General features: G+C 56.7%; 1 protein-coding gene across 2 annotated transcripts; it reads left to right on the plus strand.

The window, feature by feature from the left end:
- Positions 1-4773: 4773 nt before the first annotated feature.
- Positions 4774-10471, plus strand: MYL3 (myosin light chain 3). 2 transcript variants are annotated; one of them, XM_059076517.2, is made up of 7 exons: positions 4774-5168; positions 7399-7426; positions 7564-7713; positions 8532-8705; positions 9807-9884; positions 10000-10042; positions 10138-10471. In XM_059076517.2, the coding sequence occupies exons 1-6, from the start codon at positions 5022-5024 to the stop codon at positions 10026-10028; spliced, it is 606 nt and encodes a 201-aa protein (XP_058932500.1). In that variant the 5' UTR covers positions 4774-5021; the 3' UTR covers positions 10029-10042; positions 10138-10471. The 2 variants fall into 2 exon arrangements, with proteins under 2 accessions (XP_058932500.1, XP_058932499.1); XM_059076516.2 differs by having other exon boundaries at positions 10246-10471.
- Positions 10472-19409: the final 8938 nt, after the last annotated feature.

Below are 19409 nucleotides of genomic sequence, written 5' to 3' on the forward strand. Positions count from 1 at the left end.
CTCTTGGGGCTTCAGTCCCCTCATCTGAGCAGTTGGGCAGGAAGTAGCGGCCCTGTGTAGGGTCTGTATTTATGGGCGTGTAGTGGTGAGTCCACATCTATGTGAATATATGCGTGTGCCCTGGTGGGTGAGCTGCAGCCCGTGGGCCTGCCCATGCCCAGATGGGGTCCCAGGACCTGCTGCACAGCAACATTTGACCTACTTCTAAGGCTCTGGGTCTGGCCCAGGCCGCGTTCTTGACTCCTCCGGGAAGTTTGGGCCTGCGTCCCAGCCCAAAGGCCTTGGGCAGGAGGGGCGGTCCTGCGCGGGCCAGGGCAGTCTGCGAAGCCTGCGGCCAGGGGGACAAGGGCACGTGAGGAGCCTGACCCTCCTTCCCTGACTTTGGTTCCTGGGCCCAGGGGATAGCCAGGCCTCACCTATCCATCCCTCTCCTCACTCCCCACCATTCCCTCCATGTGGCCACCATATTCTGAGTTCCCCAAATTGGCTCTGACAGGATGAGGGACATTCCTCATACCCCTCTGAACACTAGCAGGAAGGTCTGCCAAGCACTCACCCCTGCTGTTAGCCAAGAGCTAACCCCTCCCCTGCTTCACCCTTGTCTACACAGGGCAGGAGGCAGTGCCCGTTTGGAAAGCCGGCAGCCCCTGTCCTGGGTCCAGGGTCTGGGGTCTTGGTTTGGGTTTATAGGCCTGGAGTCTGGGTTTAGAGTCCTGGGTCCTGGGTCCTGGGTCTTGAGTCCTGGATCTAGATTCTGGGCTTAGAGTCTTGGGTCCTGGGCCTGCTATCTAGGGTTTGGAGTCTTTGTTGAAGGTCTGGCTTTGGCATCCTAGGTTTTGGACTCTGGGTCCCCAGAGCGGAATCCAGTCCTGGGCTCTGAGTTCCAGGATCTAAGTTTGGGGTTCGGATTCTGAGGCCTGAGTCTGTGGCCTGGTTTTGGCATTCCAGGTTCCAGGTTTGGAGTCTGGGATCTGGGTCGGGATCCCGGTTTCTGGGGTTTGGGTTCAGGATCCAAAGACCAGTTCCTATCCCTTTTACGCCCCCTGCTGGCTGGTCATCATGGTCAAGTCACTGCCTATACCATCCGGTGGTCCCTACCACTTCAGGCTCTTGAGAGGAGTCTTAGCAACGGATGGGGAGTGGCATGAAGAGCAGGCCTGCGTGAAGGGGGTGCGGCAGGTGGGCTGAGGGGCAGCAACGGCTGCATTGCTCTCCGGGGTGCCCCTGGCAGACACAAGTAATGTCAGTCAGTCAGCAAATCTCCCCTTGCCTTACTCCAGAGATGGGGTTTGGCAAAGGGTTCCAGTCCCGCTGTGAGAGGTGGGTAAATTGAGATGTTTGGGACATTTGCTCATCTGACATTTATGGAGTGCCTACTGTGTACCAGGCTCTGTTCTAGACCCTACGGATATGCAGCCATGGGAGACCAAAAACTCCTCCTATGCCAGCTGGCATTCATGGGAGGGGGGACACACATAAGAGACAAGATAACAGGGAAACAGCTCATTTTAGGGTGTGCAGGGATGGGGAGTCCAGCTGAGAGGCAGGGCAGAGGGGTCAGGTCCAGGGTAGTCTGAGGAGGCTTCTCGTAGGAGGTGACATCTCACTGAGACCCAGAGGTGACAAGGAACAAGCCATGGCCAGGGTCCCAGACAAGGGCACCAGAGGGAGGAAAGCCTGTGCAAAGGCATGGGGGCTGGAAAGGACAAAGAAGGAGGCCAGCGTAGCCAGGGGTCTCCTGCCTCTGTTCATGGGCTTCTCAGAAGTCAGGGCCCACAGTTTCCTGAGGTGGGGGATGGGGAGGTAAGGTGGTTGCCCCCAGAGAGGGCTCTGGGATGTGCTGTCTGCCTCAGACTGGGCCACAACTCAGACACTGGAGCTGGGGGAGTCAAAGAAGAGGGATCCAGACCCCTGTCTCTCCCCCAAGGCTCTGCCAGGATCTCGTCTGCTGGGCTGGCATTCCTAAGGGGCATGGAGCCCAGGCTGGGACCTGGGAGAGAGAGGTGAGTGCCAAGCCTTGTGTGGCTCGTCTTGGCTACCCAGTGCCTGCCTCTCCCTGTCACTAAGTCCCCTCTCCTGTTCACCTGCCTGCTCACCTGCCCAGCCCTTAATTTCCTCCTGTCCTCGATAGGCATGTTGCTGGCAGTCAAGGGGTGGGGGTGATCCCTGCAGAGTCCCTGCTGGGGTCTGGGCATTAGTTATGGGTTGAGAGTGGCCCTGTGGGGTGAGCCTAGGGCACTGCTGCTTCCAGGAGCCAGAGCTCGGACAGTCAAAGGCCCATCTGAGCCCTGGGGAGGGAGTGGAGGATGGCTCTGTACCCGGCGTCCCCACTATAGGACCGTATCTGTCCTGTGCTCGAAGGAAGAGGACCAAGACACCCCCTCACCAAGCAGAGGAAGGTGGCTCTGTGTGGCTCTAGCAGGCTGCATGAGTCTGCAAACCTGGGAACCAAGCCTCAGGAGGCCCATGTCACTCATCTACTTCTGTTCCCACTGATGCTGAGTGGTTTCCAAGGGATACCAATTGTGTGTGGATGCATCAGTGAGATTGGGGTTCTGGGTGCCCCTGCATATGTCCAAGGCTCTGGGCCTCGGTTTCCCCCATGATGAGTGAAAGGGGATTGGGTGGTGTCTTGTTGGCTGTGCCTGTGGCTGGTGGGAGCCCTCGAGGGTGTCCAGTCAGTTGTCCTGAGGGTCAGCAGGTCTGGGTGATGGGGCCGCCCAGAGGTCTCTCTCTGTGTGTCCCCCTCTGTCTGTCTTCTCCTCTTGTGGTATTTCTGGCTGGTCTCTGAGGACCCTCCTCCACCCCTTTCTTTCTTAATACTCTTGCCAGACATCTGGAAGAAAAGTGAAAAACTTGCCTCTCCCCCAGCGCCGGATGTTGTCAGATTTCCAGATGTGGGGTGTTCTGCCCTCCAGATGAGGGGAGGAATGTCCTGTGTTCCAGCTAGGAGGGGACCCAGCCCTATCCCTGGACTGCTCTTCCCCTCACCATGAGACTGAGTGACAGAATGAGAGAGACCTGGGCTCAGCAGGGGGACGTTGGGGTCATCCAGGTAGAGGCCCAAGTGAATCTTCCCCTCAGGCTCCACCCCCTGTGACTCCCTACACCTGGGAAATCCCCAGGGGCCAGGAGGGGGGGGCAATGCCTCTGAAGTTTCTATCAAAGGCTCCAGGCATTTAAAAATAACAGGGGGGCTTCCCTGGTGGCGCAGTGGTTGAGAGTCCGCCTGCCGATGCAGGGGACACGGGTTCGTGCCCCGGTCCGGGAAGATCCCACATGCCGCGGAGCGGCTGGGCCTGTGAGCCATGGCCGCTGAGCCTGTGCGTCCGGAGCCTGTGCTCTGCGACTGGAGAGGCCACAGCAGTGAGAGGCCTGCGTACCGCAAAAAAACCCCACAAACAAACAGGGAACACCTCCTTCCCACCCCCCGGCACAGACACTGGGCAAGGAATGGAGGCCAATGTGTTTGCAAGATGTCTCCACTCTCCGAGTTCTGTGCCTGGAAGGGCCTTATGCCACCTCAGCCTTCCCTCCTCCCCCCAACTCCTGAAATGGTAGACCAGGCAGGCTGCCCTCTGTCACTGCCATCTGGGGTGGCATTGTGGGTAGCAACTGTGGCGGGGTGGGGGCGTACACTAGACCGGGCACCCGGAGGCAAACCTCTCCCAGTGCCCTGGGGTCCTTCAGAGAGGCAGATCCCCTCAGGACCTCACCAAAAGTGTCAGCAGAGGGCAACATGGGGCAGTGGAAACAGCTTCCTGGAGGAGGGTGCAGTGCGGCTGAGCCTTGAATGCTCCAAGCAGGGGGGCAAGGGCAGAGGGTACAGTGTGTGCAAGGGTCTGGCGGGGAGCAGGCCTTGGGGTGTGTGGGGAAAGTGGGTAACGGGGAGCTGTGGAAGAGGGGCAATAGGAAGTGAGGGTGAACCCAAGAAACCGACCTCAGGGTCAGGCAGGTGCTGATGCGGGAGGCTGTGGAGGCTGCTTGGCTGTTGAACTAGGCTGGGTGACCACCCTCGAGGGAGCAGAGTCCATCCTACTGCCATTTAGGGTGTTCCCAGAGATGGGCTGCAGCTGCCTGCGAGCCATGACCAGACACTCATGCAGGCACGATAAACACCCAGACACAGACACACAGAAGCAACACCCGCGGACCGGGGTGGGGGGTCATCCCCCACATGGACACAGACCCTCCCACCATAGATACACAGAGACCCCCTCTGCATACAAACACCTAGCCAAATGGAGACAACACACATGGACACACACAGACCTCCCTCTCCCCCTCCGTGTAGACACACGGGCACAGACACATGGGAATTCGATGCACAGATGGGAAGTTTAACTCAAGGGGTGCCCTTAGGTAATCCCAGTCCTCCTGCCCCCAACACAACACTCAACACATGCTCAGGGCAACCTTCTGCACCCTTTCAGTTTATTGACCCGCTGAGGGGCAGCAGGGCCCCTGTGTGTGTGCGTGTGCTTTTTTTTTTTTTTTTTTTTTGCAGTACGCGGGCCTCTCACTGTTGTGGCCTCTCCCGTTGCGGAGCACAGGCTCCAGACATGCAGGCTCAGCGGCCATGGCTCACGGGCCTAGCTGCTCTGCGGCATGTGGGATCTTCCCAGACCGGGGCACGAACCCGTGTCCCCTGCATCAGCAGGCAGACTCTCAACCACTGCGCCACCAGGGAAGCCCGTGCATGTGCTTTTGAGGGTATGTGTGGGGGCTGAGCAGTGACCTCTGTCCTACCCTCCCCCACTCTCTCCCCAACAGGTGATTGGGAGGAAAGGAGAGCCCTCCCTCTCCTCCACCCATTCCTGAGCCTGAACAATGCCCCCCCAGGCCCCAAAATAGCCCCTGAGCCTAGCCAATGTCCTTTTATGGCCCTGTCCCCATTGTGCCCTGCAGGGGTGGGGCTGGGGTCATGAGGTGTCCAGGCAGGATAAAGGCCAGTTACGGGAGGCTCACCTACCCAGCTCTCTGCTTCCTTCTCTCCACGTCCCTCTCTGCTTACAACCTCCATGGCTCCCAAAAAGCCAGAGCTCAAGAAGAATGAGCCCAAGGCAGCCGCCAAGGCAGCTCCAGCTTCCACACCTGCACCTGCACCCGCACCCGCACCTGTACCAGAGCCCCCCAAGGAACCTGAGTTTGATGTCTCCAAGGTCAAGGTGGGTGTGGGAGCTGGGTTTCGGTGGGAAGGGCAGGGTAGGTAAGTGAATCCCAGAGTGGATCTACCCCATGGAAGACCAGGCTCCAGAAAGTGAGTACTGAACTATCAGGAGGGTTGCAGCAGGAGGGATTGTGGTCAGACATCAGGCAGGACTCCCCCAGTGCTGCTGAAGGGACTATCTTTTTGGTGGTTGGAAACTGGCTCTCCCTTGTCCTTTTCCCTGGACCTCACATCCTTGGGGAATCCTGGACCTGCCTGTGCCCTTCCCCCCTGCAGCCAGGCAGGGATCTTTCTTGTCCAGCTCTGGGGTCTTAAGTCCATACCAAGTTCCCCAGGGTGGACAGGGTGGGGAGTAAAGGGAAGCAGGGCTCCTGTCCAGGCTGGATCACACTCACCCCTGCCAAGGTCCCTGAGCCCCAGAGCTGGTGGGGCCTCAGCTTTGAGCTGGCGATACTGAGCCAGTCTGGGTAGGTCATGGAGGAAGCTGGTCTTGGAACTGTGACCAGTGGCCCCAGGAGCCCTTCCCCGGCTTGGCTTGAAAGCCTTTCTCAGAGTCTAAACCTGGAGAATGAGCCCTGACTCCCACCTGCGGCGTCTGCATAGTGGCACGTAGCTGTGTCCAGCCTGTTGCCTGTTCTTGGCTGGCCACTGGCCACTGCTGCCCTGGCTGCTGCTGGCTGAGGGGCCCCATGGAGCCCTCCCAGCCCTTCACGGTCCCCAGCAAGAACTGCAGCCCATCTGCACAGATCCATCTCCATTCCTGAGCCCTTCCTGGAGGCACCTACCTTGTCCCTCAGTACACGGGTTCAAATCCCAACTCTGCTCCATTCCCATCACTGCTCTAAGGCTTGGTTTCCTCAACTGTAAAATGGGACAATAAGTCTTCCTCACAGGCTGTTGGGAACCACTCATGGCAAGTGCTCCCTGGAGTTGACTCTGACTCCTGACCATCCCCAGACCCCAGGTTTGTGTCCCACAGGCCCCCTGGTGAGGGTCAGACAACCCTAGGGCCCAAGGTGGCATTGTGTGGTCTCACCGGATCTGAGGCTGCACAGACTACCCTCTGAACAGAGGAACTAGTGAGGCCTCTCCCGTGACCCCAGCAGAAAGCTGTGCCAGGGGCCCAGGGCCCATAATCTCAGCAGGCTTCTTGGTGGAGAGAGCTCTCGGCAGGGCCAGGAACAACAACTTGGTCTTCCCAACACAGGGTTAAGCCAGAGGGTTGGGAGGGACAACGCAGCAGGGTGGCAGGGGCAGGATCCCCCTCTGCACTGGTGTGCACTACGGAGGATGGTGGAGGGGACACCAGGAGAGCAACAGTGGGTTAGGCGCCAGTCAAGTCCCCCTCCCCCAAGCTCCTTTCCCTTGGGCGACCTTGACCTTGGGGCGAGTGACTGCAGTGATAAAAATAGACCTGGTATCCAAGTGAGGAGGGGGAAACCAGGTCCCAGGAGGCCTCCTGACCTCAGGTGGCCCTGATGTGGCCTCAGCAAACACTCAACTGCTGGGCCCTGGCCCCCTGCTGTGCCACGCTGGGGGCTGCCCTGCGCTTATGGATGGGACTGTGTAAGACTCAGGTGTAGGCAGGGCCACGTGACCGAAAGCGCCCAGCCTGAGGGCTCTGTGGGGGGCAGACACATGCAAACAGATGCACCCACAGGTGTGTGAACGCACATGCACACCGCACACGCACCAGCTCCTGCAAATATGTTCTCATGTTGACAGGGCTCTCTGGCCTGCCCCCTTGCCTTTGTTCCTCCTGCCACCTCCCGCCCCCGCCCTGGTGAGATGAGGCCTCCCGTCTCACTTATGTGGACAGTCCTGCCCACTGGGCCCCAGGCCTGGCAGAGCTGGCAAAGCCAGTCTGTGCTTCAGGCACGTCTGTCCAGGACCAGGGGCCTCAGGTAAGGCCCACCCTGGGCTGGGGATTCAGGGCACCAGGCCTCCCTCTTCACCCCTTCTCCTGCCTGATGAGGCCTACCTGGTGTCAGGGTCTGGGCACATGCAGACCCAAGGTCCTCAGGTGGGCTGGGGGGAGGGGTAAGGAGGCAGGAGGGAGTCAAGGTGGACTGCAGGAGGTCCTGGGCAGTGGAAGCTGGAGTCCTGGAATGTGGACGGGTTGGGGCAGCTGAGGGGTTGAGGCCTGGTCCGGACACGGAGGGACCAGGAGGAGGCCTGGCCCCATCCTCTGAACCAGACACTCAGAATCTTTGGGGGTCTCCTTTCAGATCGAGTTTACACCGGAGCAGATTGAAGGTGAGTGGGGGTTTTGAGCCAGGGGCTGCAGGGTTGGGGCCCGGGTCCCCCAGGCTGAGAGCCCTCCCCTGCAGTGTGGGGCGAGTCGGGGGGGGCTGACTCTAGAAGTGTCCGCAGCTCACGCCCTCTCCTGGCAGAGTTCAAGGAAGCCTTCACGCTGTACGACCGCACACCCAAGTGTGAGATGAAGATCACGTATGGGCAGTGTGGAGATGTCCTGCGGGCGCTGGGCCAGAACCCTACACAGGCCGAGGTGCTCCGAGTCCTAGGGAAGCCAAAGCAGGAAGGTTGGTACGCCCAGCCTGACACGTCCCCATTAGTGCCAGACCCGGGGGAGACCACCGGGGTGGGCTGCCATCGCTGGTGGGACAACATGGGAGCTCCCCTGCTGTGCATTCTCCTAACATCCTCCCATTGTCTGGAGGAGGACCTGGAGGCCAGTCTCCGGTGATGCTGACAAGGTGACGAGCAGTGATAGTTCCTATGCCATCTGGGCCCATGCCTATTTGCCAGGCCTCCTGGTCGTAGGGGACTGACAACAGCGCAAACTAGCTTCAGTGGCAGGTGTGAGGGCAGGCCAGGGTGTGCCTGGCCTCAGCATCCCATATGCTCTCCCTGTCCTTCCTGGCCTCCTGGGCATTCCTCTGTGGGGCAGGGCCAGCTTCCCTCACCACCATGGCCAGAGAGGGTTGCCTGCTTTGCCCCAAGGAGGAGTGAGACCCAAGCCCTCACCACAGGTACAGAAGTCCCAGAGAAGGTCTCTGATCGGCCCAGCTGCTCTTGACCAATCACAGGTGTGGAGAGAGCGGGCTTGATAAGAAAAATAGAGAGACGCTAGAGAGAACTGTTCCCCCAGAGAAGAGCAGAGGTGCTAGTCAGAGCCCACTGTCGTGCCACTGTCCTTGTGAACAGCAAAGGACAACGTAAATAATGCATTTCTCAGTCGACTGTAAAGTGCCTTGTGACAGAGGAGTGCTTTGTAAATGACTAACTGGTGTAAAGTGCATTGGGAGCTGGGTGAGGGCAATAGCTCCTCACTGTCAGACACAGGGGAGGGGTGCCCATCTGCCCCTCAGAGCCTGATGCTTGGGCCATCTCTCCACAGAGCTTCACTCCAAGATGATGGACTTTGACACGTTCCTGCCCATGCTCCAGCACATCTCCAAGAACAAGGACACGGGCACCTACGAGGACTTTGTGGAAGGGTTGCGGGTCTTCGACAAGGAGGGCAATGGCACGGTCATGGGCGCCGAGCTCCGCCACGTGCTGGCCACGCTGGGTGAGGGCAGCCTCCTCCCCACCCCACTGTCTCCTTCCTGGGGCATCCGGGAGAAAGCACTCTGCCACCCACCGGGCCTGTTTCTCACTTGTGAAATGGAGGGTGATGCAGTCAAGGTGCCTCGATGGCAGGTGACAGAAATGTGGGGAATTTAGAAATTTAGGTGGAGAATAAAGAAAGCCAGCTGGTGCAGCTCACAGAACTGGAGGGGGATAGGAACAGCTCTGGGGACAGGGTGGGGCAGAGCGGTACATCCAGGGGGATCAATCCAGTCCTTGTGTTCATTGCCTCAAGGTCAAATTCCAGAGCCAAGGAGGTACTGTGCCTGCCTCTTGGGCATCTTGACCCCCGCTGTCAGGTGCCTGGCTGGCAGGAGCGTTCCTTTCTCAAAGAGAAATTTTCCTACGGCAAATGTTCACTGAGCACCAATTGTGTCTGTGCAAAGTGAACTTTTCCTGCACCAAACATTTACTGAGTACCTACTGTGTGCTCAGCCCTGTGCTGGTGTGTGTGTGTGTGTGTGTGTGTGTGTGTGTGTGTGTGTGTGTGAGACTGGGGGCTAGGAGGTGTGAGGGAAACTGCAGTGGGCATTCCAGTGGGGGAAACAACACAACACTTACAAAAGCACAGAGGCAGGAAAGTGCCAGACTTGTCTGGGGAATAGTGGTGGTGTCTCTTGGTCTCCTCCATGCTCATCCCCTAAGGTCCCCAGCTCTATTTTATGCATCCTTCCTCTAGCCTTGAAGGGCTGTCCCTGCTTCCAGGGAGATGGGGGACCTGGCCTACTCCTGATGGAGGGAGTCCCGCCAGCCTATTGAGGACAGAGGACAGTATGTGCTGGTGACCTGAACAACAAAATGGCACTGTTACAGACAGAGCCCAGGCTCGGAGGCAGTGCCAGGCCTGCACCCCAGGCCTTGCCCTTTTTGACTTGTCACTGATTCTTCTGGTTTCAGAAATCGGGGTGACAGCCCAGGCCTTGTGTCTACCAATATGAGGTGTGGGAATACTGGAGAGGCACACCCACCATCCAGAGGGGCTCAGGGGGCCCCCCACCCTTCACACCTCAACAATGCTGACTCAGCTTTCCACTCCTGCCAGGTGAAAGGCTGACAGAAGATGAGGTGGAGAAGTTGATGGCTGGGCAAGAGGATCCCAATGGCTGCATCAACTACAAAGGTAAACTCAGCAGGGCAGGGAGTCTGCTGGCGGGAGTGGGGCATTAGGATCCTAGGTCCCCACCTTTGGCTACCCAGGGCCGAACCCCTGCTGCTCACTCTTTCCTTCTTTTCAGCATTTGTCAAGCACATCATGTCCAGCTGAACCTCTTGCCCCAGGTGAGACCTACCACCCTCCCTTCCAAACCTGCTACCACCTTTGGCACCTCTGCTGATTTCAGCCCTATTGTCCCCCTCCTGCCTCTGTCATCCAGATCCCCTGTTGCCACCTCTCCAACTCCACCAATTCCAGTTCTCAGCCGACATCCCGCAGCCTTGCTTGCCCCCCCTCCACTGTAACCTGTGACCGCCTTTGCTCTCAGGGAGCCCAGGGGAGGCTGTGCTGGGGACAGCTCGTCTTCCACTCGAGTCGCTGACACCAGTGGCCTGGAGTTTGTGGGATGGAGGGGAGCACATCGAGACTCCTGCACAGGCTCTCTCTGCACAGCTCTGCGGGGCTGTCATCTCTCCCCATCAGGCTGCACTGGCCTGTGACTGCATCTCTGTCCCCACCCCTTGGGCCTCATGAATAAATGGCTTCTTTCCTTCTTTCTTTCCTCCCTCCCTCCTTCCTTCTCTCTTCTCTGTGGCCCTTTGGTTGACTTTTATAAAAATCTATGATCCACACACGGTGAGCCCTGGACAAAACAAGAGGAATCACTTTGAAATCTTGCCTCCTTGCTCACCGCATCAAAACTGTCCCGGGCTTCCCTGGTGGCGCAGTGGTTGAGAGTCCGCCTGCCGATGCAGGGGACGCGGGTCCGTGTCCTGGTCCGGGAAGATCCCACATGCCGTGGAGCGGCTGGGCCCGTGAGCCATGGCCACTGAGCCTGAGCGTCCGGAGCCTGTGCTCCGCAACGGGAGAAGCCGCAACAGTGAGAGGCCCGCATACCACAAAAACCAAAAAACAAAAAACAAAAAAACTGTCCCATCTGGGCTGCCAAACCCTCCGAGCCTGCCCACCAGGACACTGGGCTGAGCTGGACGAGGACTGGGTGCCCTGCCCCACTTCTGGAGACAGTAGCCATGCTCTGGCCTCTAACACAGGGTTGCCACTGGGTGCCTGAGAGCACTGTCTGAGCTGTCTCACTCCACAACCAGCAATCAGGGAACTGCTGGGCACTGGCCCAGAGCCACCCATGTCACAGGTGGGGAAACTGAAGCCCAGAGCAGAGAATGGCTTTGCCTGACTCACTGTCCCCAGGCTGTCAGAGCTGAAGAGGCCTTAGACCCCTTCCTGACTCCAGTCTCTCTGCCTGTGCTGTGGCTCTAGGCCAGAGGGCGAGAATCCGGTGTCCACCAGTGGTTTCTCAGCCCTGGGCTTCTCAGCAGAAGACAAGTGCACAACCCCTGCGATGACAGGAAGAGATGCACACACCCTTGCAAGTGCCAGCCCCACTGTCACACCCTGCTCCGGGGCCAGGCCCTCCCCTCCTTTTGGAGCTCAGTGGGGAGGGTGAGGGTAGGCTTCCTGGAGGAGGTCATCCACTCCTGTTTGAAGGGAAGGAAGAGCAATGCCCTGTAGAGAGTCTTGGGGGCCCTAGAGATAAGGGTTGTGGATAGATCAAGGGCCCAGAGTGTGGAGCGGGCCACACAGGGTAGGAAACAGCTTCCAGGCCAGGAGGACTCAGGAGGTCAGGGCAGCCCCGCTAGGGTACATTTGGATGTGAATGCATCTGCTTGTGAGATGAGTATGTGGGTGTGTGAGAGCGGGTTTGAGGCTTGCACGGATCAGGCTGCCTCAGGGTGTTTGTGTGGTGCGGTGAGCATGGCAGGACTGTGAGTGTTGAGAGTATGTGTGCGCGTATGTGTGGGAGGAGGAGTGGCGGTAGTGTATGTGAGAGTCTGTGAGGGGCTGTGAGTGTGTATGCAGGAGTCAGTTTCCCCTCCTTTCATCCTTTCAACATTTATGGAGCACCTACTGTGTGCCAGACTCTTTAGGCCCTGGGAACACTGCAGTGGAGGAAGCAGCCAAACCTTTCATCCTTGTGGCACTCATACAAAGCTGACAAGTCACCAAAGCCATAAAGTGTGTCAACCAGTGATAAAGGCTGGGGAGGGACCCAAAGTAGGGGAGGGAATGTGCAGTGTGTGTACAGTGTGTGTGTGTGTGTGTGTGTGTGTGTGTGTGTGTGTGTGTTTTGGGAGGCAAATGACATGTTAAATAATGAGGTCAGTGAGTATCTGAGAAGGCAATGGCTGGGCAAAAATTGAAAAGAGGAGAGAGAATATTCTGAATATATAAAGGGTTCCTATAACAACAACAAAATGAACAAACCAATTCAAAAATGGGCAAAGGACTTGAATAGACATTTCTTTAAGGAAGATAGACAAATGGCCAATAAGCACGTGAAAGATGCTCAACGTCACTAATTAGGGAAATGCAAATCGAAAGCACGATGAGATACCACTTCACACCCATTAGGATGGTTATTATCCAGAAAACAGAAAATAACAAGGGTTGGCGAGAAGGTAGAGAAATTGGATCCCTTGGGCACTGTAGGTGGGAATGTAAAATGGTGCAGCTGCTGTGGAAAAAGTATGGAAAGTCCTCAAAAAATTAAAAACATAATTACCATATGACCCAGAAATTCCGCTTCTGAGTATATATCCAAAAGAATTGAAAGCAGGGACTTGAAGAGATATTTGTAAACTCATGTTCACAGCAGCATTATGCACAATAGCTGAAAGGTGGAAACAACCCAAGTGGCCACCAATAGATGAATGGATAAACAAAATGTGGTCTATACATACAATGGAATATTATTCTGATTTAAAAAGGAAAGAAATTCTGCCACATGGTACAACATGGATGAACTTTGAGGACAGTATGTTAAGTGAAATAAGCCAGACATAGAAGGACAAATGCAATATGATTCCACTCAAATGAGGTTCCTAGAGCGGTCAAATTCATAGAGGCAGAGAGTAGAATGGTGGTTGCTGCGGGTTGGGGGCAGGGAGGAATGGGGAATCATTGTTGAAGATAAGAAACACGAAAAACAGAGGCGAGACGGAGTGTCTTAGGTTGGACGTCCCCAGAAGCAGAGCTGAGACAAGGACCTGAATGTAAGTAGTGTCCCTGGGAGGTGGCCCCAGGGGGCACGGGAGAGCAGCTGGGCAGGGAAGGAAGTCCTTAGGGTGCATGGGAGCAGAAGACCCTGTGGACAACGGGGGCTCAGCCCCACTGGGGACCTCCAGGAGATGGTGGTGTTGTCTCACTGAGGGCATGAGGAAACCAGACTATTTATCTACCAGCTCCCACCTTCGCTGGTTAGGGCAGGGCCCCAGAGGCAGGCTGGAATATTTGTGTGGGGCAATACTTCAGCATCTGCTCCAGGGAGCCATGAGGGCATCAGAGAGAAGACATTCCAGCAGAGACAGGAGCAGAGTGTGTGGTGGGGAGGCGACAGGATGTGGTGGAGGGTCCTTGGGCCGTGGGAAGGGCTTTGGTGTGTGCTCTGGGGAGATGTGTTATCAGCATCACTCTGGCTGCTATGTGGAGAATAGACTGGGGCATATGAGAGGAAGCAGGGACCACAGGTAGGAGGGTCCAGGAGAGAGAAGGAGATGCATGCGTGGTTCAGTGGAAATGGTGAGAAGTGATCAGATTTCAGGTCATTTTTTAAGACACTCTCAGCAACATTTTGGGCAGATTTTGAGGTTTTCTTCTTCCTTTCCTTGTCTAAACACAGTCCACTCCAGCCCCAGGTCTGGTGTGGGGTGGGAGTGAGGGACCGTGGTCTGCCCTTTCATGGTGCATAGTCTGGCTGGCTGGTAGGGCAGGGAATGGAGGCACTAGTGGACTTGCTGCAGTGGTCTCTGCTAGTAAGGGCGTCTCCTTGTGCATGTTTGACTTTGCTGGACTCTGGCTAGCCTCCCTGGCCAATTGGTGGCCGCGGACCCCCACAGAGGAGAGCAGGGTCTCCCTTTGGCCCCAGTCAGGGCAGACAGACTGGCCAATATCCTTCTGGGCAGGCCCCAGCCCCCTTGCTCTTGGACACCAAGCCCAGGAACAGCTGAGCTCCCCTTCAAAAGTCCCCAGGATCCACACGGGACTGAGTGGTCCCAGCTTTTTCTTTCCACCCTTGGCTGAGTCCTGTAGGCAGGGATCACACCTGTTCTCAGCCATCCCCAGGCAAGAAGAGGTCCTGCCTCCAAGTTTCCATGTGTCTGGGATCCCAGGGAATATGTGTCCTGCTCTCGCAAGAAAGCCTGCCCCCTCCTCTTGTTTCCAGAATGGTCCTGCAGCGCCCCCAGCCCTCCCCCAAACACACCCTCCTTCTTGCAGGCTCCCCTAGTTCCTGGGAGCTACCACCCTACTCAGCTTGGCCTGGCAGTGGAAGGGAGTGTCCCACACATCCCCTGAGACCCTCTGCAGCTCCCACCCGCCAGTCTTCAATTGTGGAGAGAGTAGACAGGCTGTGGGGGGCTGGTGCGGGCAGAGCTGGGGCTTTTGTGTCTGCTGAGCTCTGCCTGGGGCTGTTTGGTCCCCCTTGTTGGGGCTCTACTCCACTTAGAATGTGTCTCTGTCCCAGTCATGGCCGTGATGCCACTCTGGGGCATTTTGCCTGTTATATGTGGCTGTGCTGATCATGTGTGGGCTCAGGTCACTGGCTGTGGGTGTGAGTGTCAGAGTGGAGGGGCCTAGAGGGTAGAACTCAGCTGCAGGGGTGAGGCTTCTCCTCACTCAGGAGCCTCTCACCTACCTTGGCTGGGTGAAATGTGTTTGCATTTCTGTGTGTCCCCCTGTGTCTGTGTGTGCATACATGCACAAGTTTGCCTGTGTACTTGTGTCTGTGAGTGTGTGTCTGTGTGTATACCAGCAAATGCAGGTGTCCATTTGTCTGTGCACATGCACATGTACGTTTACCTCTGTGTGTGTGTTTGTGTCTGTTTCTGTGCATCTCTGAGTGTGTACGTGCTGGGGGCTCTGCTGAGTCAGTGCTTGTGTTGGGCGGGCAGCACTGCCAGCCAGGCTGTGGCCTCCCCACAGTTGCATAAACACTGGTCCCAGCTCCCCGCTCAAGCAGGGTGGTCCAGCCTATGTCCCTGCGGCCGGTGGAAAGGGGTCGGTGTGGCAAAGGGTTTGCCCTCACGTCAGCCTGGTCCCCTCCATGCCTCAGGTGCCAAGTCATATGCCCCATAAGGCTGGAGTCTGGTCTGGGGTCTCTCTATGCCTTACTTCCCCCATCTGGCCCAAGGCCTCATCTCTGAGGTCTCTGTAAGGTGTCAGGAACATTTACCTCTCCAGTCTTGGTCCAGGCTGAACCAGAGGGTCAGTGGGGCAGTCAGGGGACTAGGGGGCCAGGGGCAGAGTTCAGCCTCACTACCCCAGGACCAACCATCCCTCCTCTGCTCTGACGTCTCTGCACGGCTCCCTGCTGCAGCCGGCATCTTCTCTCCAGATGCCATCTGCAGGGATCCTGGGGTCACCACTGGGACATGGATTAGGTAGCACTAAGTGGGGGGACAAGAAGGCCAGAAATTCAAGTCGAGGCAGAATGAAGTCAGGCAGAGTCTTGAGGAAATCAAGTATTGGAGGAAATCCTTAACCAAGTCACAAGAAGGAAGGAAATCAAACTGTAAGGATGAGGCCCTGGACTCTAGGGCTCAAAGCGCCCAGTGGCACAGGGGCTGACAGACGGCAGATAAAGATCTTAAGAGAATGTGGGGAGGGGCGGGTAGACTAAACGGGTCCAAGCAGTGGCGTGCACAAAATCAGAGGGGGTGTGAAAATGAGGTGGGAGGGAGGAGGAGGGGCAACAAAAACTGGGCAGCCCTCATGCTGCATAAGGGGTGCTTGGGGAGGTGCCAGGCCGGAGTGCTGGGCTGTTGTTTCCAAGGCCTTGAGTGGTAAGGAGGGTTTAGGGGAGGGGGCTAGGGTGAGCCTGCCTGGGTACAGGACCAGCCACACCCCAGGGAACCCAGGTACCTCAGGGAACAGCAGGAAAACCCTAGACCCTGAACCCGGTGACCCAGCACAGAAGAGCCTCCCTGGGGTTCCCCTTCCAACCAGCCCCAGGCCCGCCCTTGCCCAAGTTTGGGGGTTATTTGCTCCTGCCCTCCCAAAGCCACACAATGCTGGTTTGCCCAAATGCTGACAGAGCGCAGCTGGAATGTAGAGTGTGTGTGTGTACACGAGGCTCCCCAGGGTCGCCTGCCCAACAGGCCCCTCTAGTCTCAGAAGCCAGGGCCAGGTCCCCTTGGATGGAGAAGGGCCTAGAAGGTCAGGGCTGGGAAGGGCGCCTGCCTTCCACTCCTCCCCAACCTGGCTGTGGACACCTGAGGTTCCACCATTTTCTTCCAATCTCCACTCTCTTCTTCGGACTGTGGGTCCGGGTACTTTGCATATCTACTGAGGCTTTGGTGAGAATGAGAATGGGTGTGTCAGAGCCTTTCTGGAGGGCTGGGGAATGGAGTGAGGCAGTAGAAGACTTTGGAACTCCAGAGATGGGGAAGACCCTGCTCCCTGGGAAGTCTCAGATCTTTGCCAACTTCCTAATTTTTTTTTTTTTTTTTTTTTTTTTTCGGTATGCGGGCCTCTCACTGTTGCGGCCTCTCCCGTTGCGGAGCACAGGCTCCGGACGCTGCAGGCTCAGAGGCCATGGCTCACGGGCCTAGCTGCTCTGCGGCATGTGGGATCTTCCCAGACCGGGGCACGAACCGGCGTCCCCTGCATCGGCAGGCAGACTCTCAACCACTGCGCCACCAGGGAAGCCCTCCAGCTTCCTAATTTTTATACTTTGGTCCAGTTGAACACGAGCACCCCTTTTCCCCACCACTCCTATGCCCTGGGTCTGGAGGTCTGTCTTCCCTCCCATCAGTACCTTGTCCATCTCACTCCCTTCTTCATCTCTTTCCCTCTCTCCCATAGTAGGCTTGCTTGGAAGCCACTTAAAGGTGCTTAGAATGCCATCCTTAGCTCCCAAGCTAACTTGGAGAGACAGCGAGCGCCCTGTCCCAAGGGGTGTGCAAGCAGAGGGGAACCAATTCCAGTCAGGAAGGTTGCAGAAGGGATTCTTGCTCTGCTGGAGACTGGAAGCATTTGGGTGTCCACAGGCTCCAGGGCCCAACGTGTGACAATATCCAAGACAATTTTCATGGGAGAAGAATAAGGCCCGTGTTGCGTGTTTTCTGTGAAGCTCAGTTTATGCATCTTCAAGGCCTGGCTGTTTTTCTTCAGGGACTGCATCCTGCCTTACTTTATTTTTTTTTTTCTTTGCCTTAAGAATATTATTTTGTTCATAAAACAATGGTGATGATAGCTGGTGGCAGTTGTTTTCCATGTCTTTACTTGGCAAAATAAGACCTTACAAGTCCATTTTTAAGTTCTGAGGCAATCGCACAGTTTGTTGCAGTGAAAATCACCCCAAATCCCTGGATAGATACCCTTGAATGGGGCAGGTCCTTTCCAGGCTCAAGGCTCATCTGAATCAGGTGCTGACTGTGCTCCACCGTGATGACTGACAGAGGCCTGGCCCTACTAGTTGGGATGGAGTGGTGAGTGGAGACGTGGCAGGGCCAGTGCAGGTGAGCTTGGGGGTGAGGCACATGAGTGAAGATGCCTCAGCTCCCTTCGCTGGAGTGTCTGGGACCCTGAGATTCCAGGTGTCCCCAGATCGCTGGATACCCATACCTGTGTGCACCTCTGGTGGGAAGCCAGTGGCAGTGACCTTTCATTCCTTGCTGCAGCACATGGTGTGGGACGGTGGCTGCTGGGCAGGAAGGCAAACACTGAATGGCTTCTAGCTTTTGTGAAGAGTAACCGTGCTCAGGGATGAGGGATAAGAAGGGAAGCTGGGCACATCCCAGGAGTACCAGTGGGTTCCTCTGCACGGCCTGGGCTGGGGGCCCCCAAGAAGGTAACACACCCAGATCCCAAAGCTCTAGGTGGAGACAGCTTGGGCCAGCTAGTAGCAAGCTGCTCCCTCTCTCAAGGGCTCAGGTTCTGTGTAGTCCATCCCCCAAAGGGTGCTTTCCTTGTAGTAAGGGGGTCCCTGGGGTTGGTCTGGAGAGTAGAGCTGGAGGTGTGGGCAGGCCCTGGGCCCCCAGGCTTGCTGTGGCTGCAGGGCCACATCACAGAGTGATTCCTACCCTCCTGGTCACCTGAGGATTCAGCCGTCAAGCCCCATACTCAGGGTGGACAGGCCTGGCTATAGGGTCAGCAGGGGCAAAATGGTTACAGAGTACCAAGAATGACCTTGAAATTCATTCCCCAGCACGCCCAGGTTGCCTGCCCCGCCTGGGCTCCTGCCTCAGTTTCCACTGTGGTCAGAGTCCCTCTCCTAGGTGGAGGCCCTGAACCCTGCAGGCTGCCTTCCTCCCCTAACTCTAGTAGGGCCCATTTAACTCATCAGTACACAGTGATCACACATCTATTGTGCTCCTAGCGCTTCCCCAGGTGCCAGGAGCTTGTAGTGAACTCACAAAGAAAACGCTTTGGCCGGGTCCTACTCTGGCTCTGGCCCAGCTCCCAGGTCTCCTGTTCTTGTGTCGTGCCTGTGACTTCAGACCTGAGTGAACATGGAGGGGCACCTAATTCCGTTCATCTGGAGTGGGTACTGTGCCTGCCAGCCCGATTCTGACCTCAAAGTTGGGCAGGAAGGGCCCTCAGATACCCAGGCCAACATCTTTTCCAGGGTAAGACTGATGAGCTGCTGCTTGCTTGAACACCCCCCGAAACAGGGAGCTCACTCCCTGTTGAGGCAGCTTGGCCAGGCAGGCAGCTCTCTGACATAGGGCCAAAATCTGTCCAGGTGTCTCTAGTCCTCAGAAACTGGATCCTTAGAACTGATTTTCCCCTGACCTGAACCCTCTGTGATCCACTAGGCTGACCCCAGCCCTGCTATTTTCTAGGTTGATCCCTTGTTCCAGGATGGGCCTTGCCCTCTGTAAGGCTGCTGACCCAGTGGGGGTTCAGGGGTGTTGTTTTTTTTTTAATAGAAATCTTTTTTTTTTTTCTAAAGCACCCCAGCGTTTTCTTTCTCCCTCCCTCCCTCCCTTTCGTCCTTTCTTTCTTGCAGGTCTTACTTGCCTCATGCAGGATCTTCGTTGCAGCATGAGGGATCTTTTTTTTGTTGTTGCAGAATGAGGACTTAGTTGCGGCATACATGTGGGATCTAGTTCCCCGACCAGGGATCGAACACGGGCCCCCTGCATTGGGAGCATGGAGTCTTATCCACTGCGCCACCAGGGAAGTCCCAGTACTCGGTTTTTTAGGGCCCTGAGAATTATTGCAGCACCTGCTCCTGGAGCTGGACGGCAAGGGCTGGCTCTGCAGTGTAGAGGGCCCTGAGGTCACCTTTGTGGAGGGTGGCCAGGAGGGGGTGTTTCCGGGCAAGGAAGGCAGTGTTATAGGAGAGGGAGGTCCCTGCAGGTTGCCCTGGGGCTTCTTCTCTGGGCCTCAGTTTCCCTCTGGTGCTGGCTGGAAGTGTTCTGAGCTCCCACCAGAGGTGGGAACCTCTGGTGTTCTGAGCCCTGGAGAGGC

This window comes from Kogia breviceps, chromosome 10 (genome assembly GCF_026419965.1).
Source record: "Kogia breviceps isolate mKogBre1 chromosome 10, mKogBre1 haplotype 1, whole genome shotgun sequence".
Lineage (NCBI taxonomy): Eukaryota > Metazoa > Chordata > Mammalia > Artiodactyla > Physeteridae > Kogia > Kogia breviceps.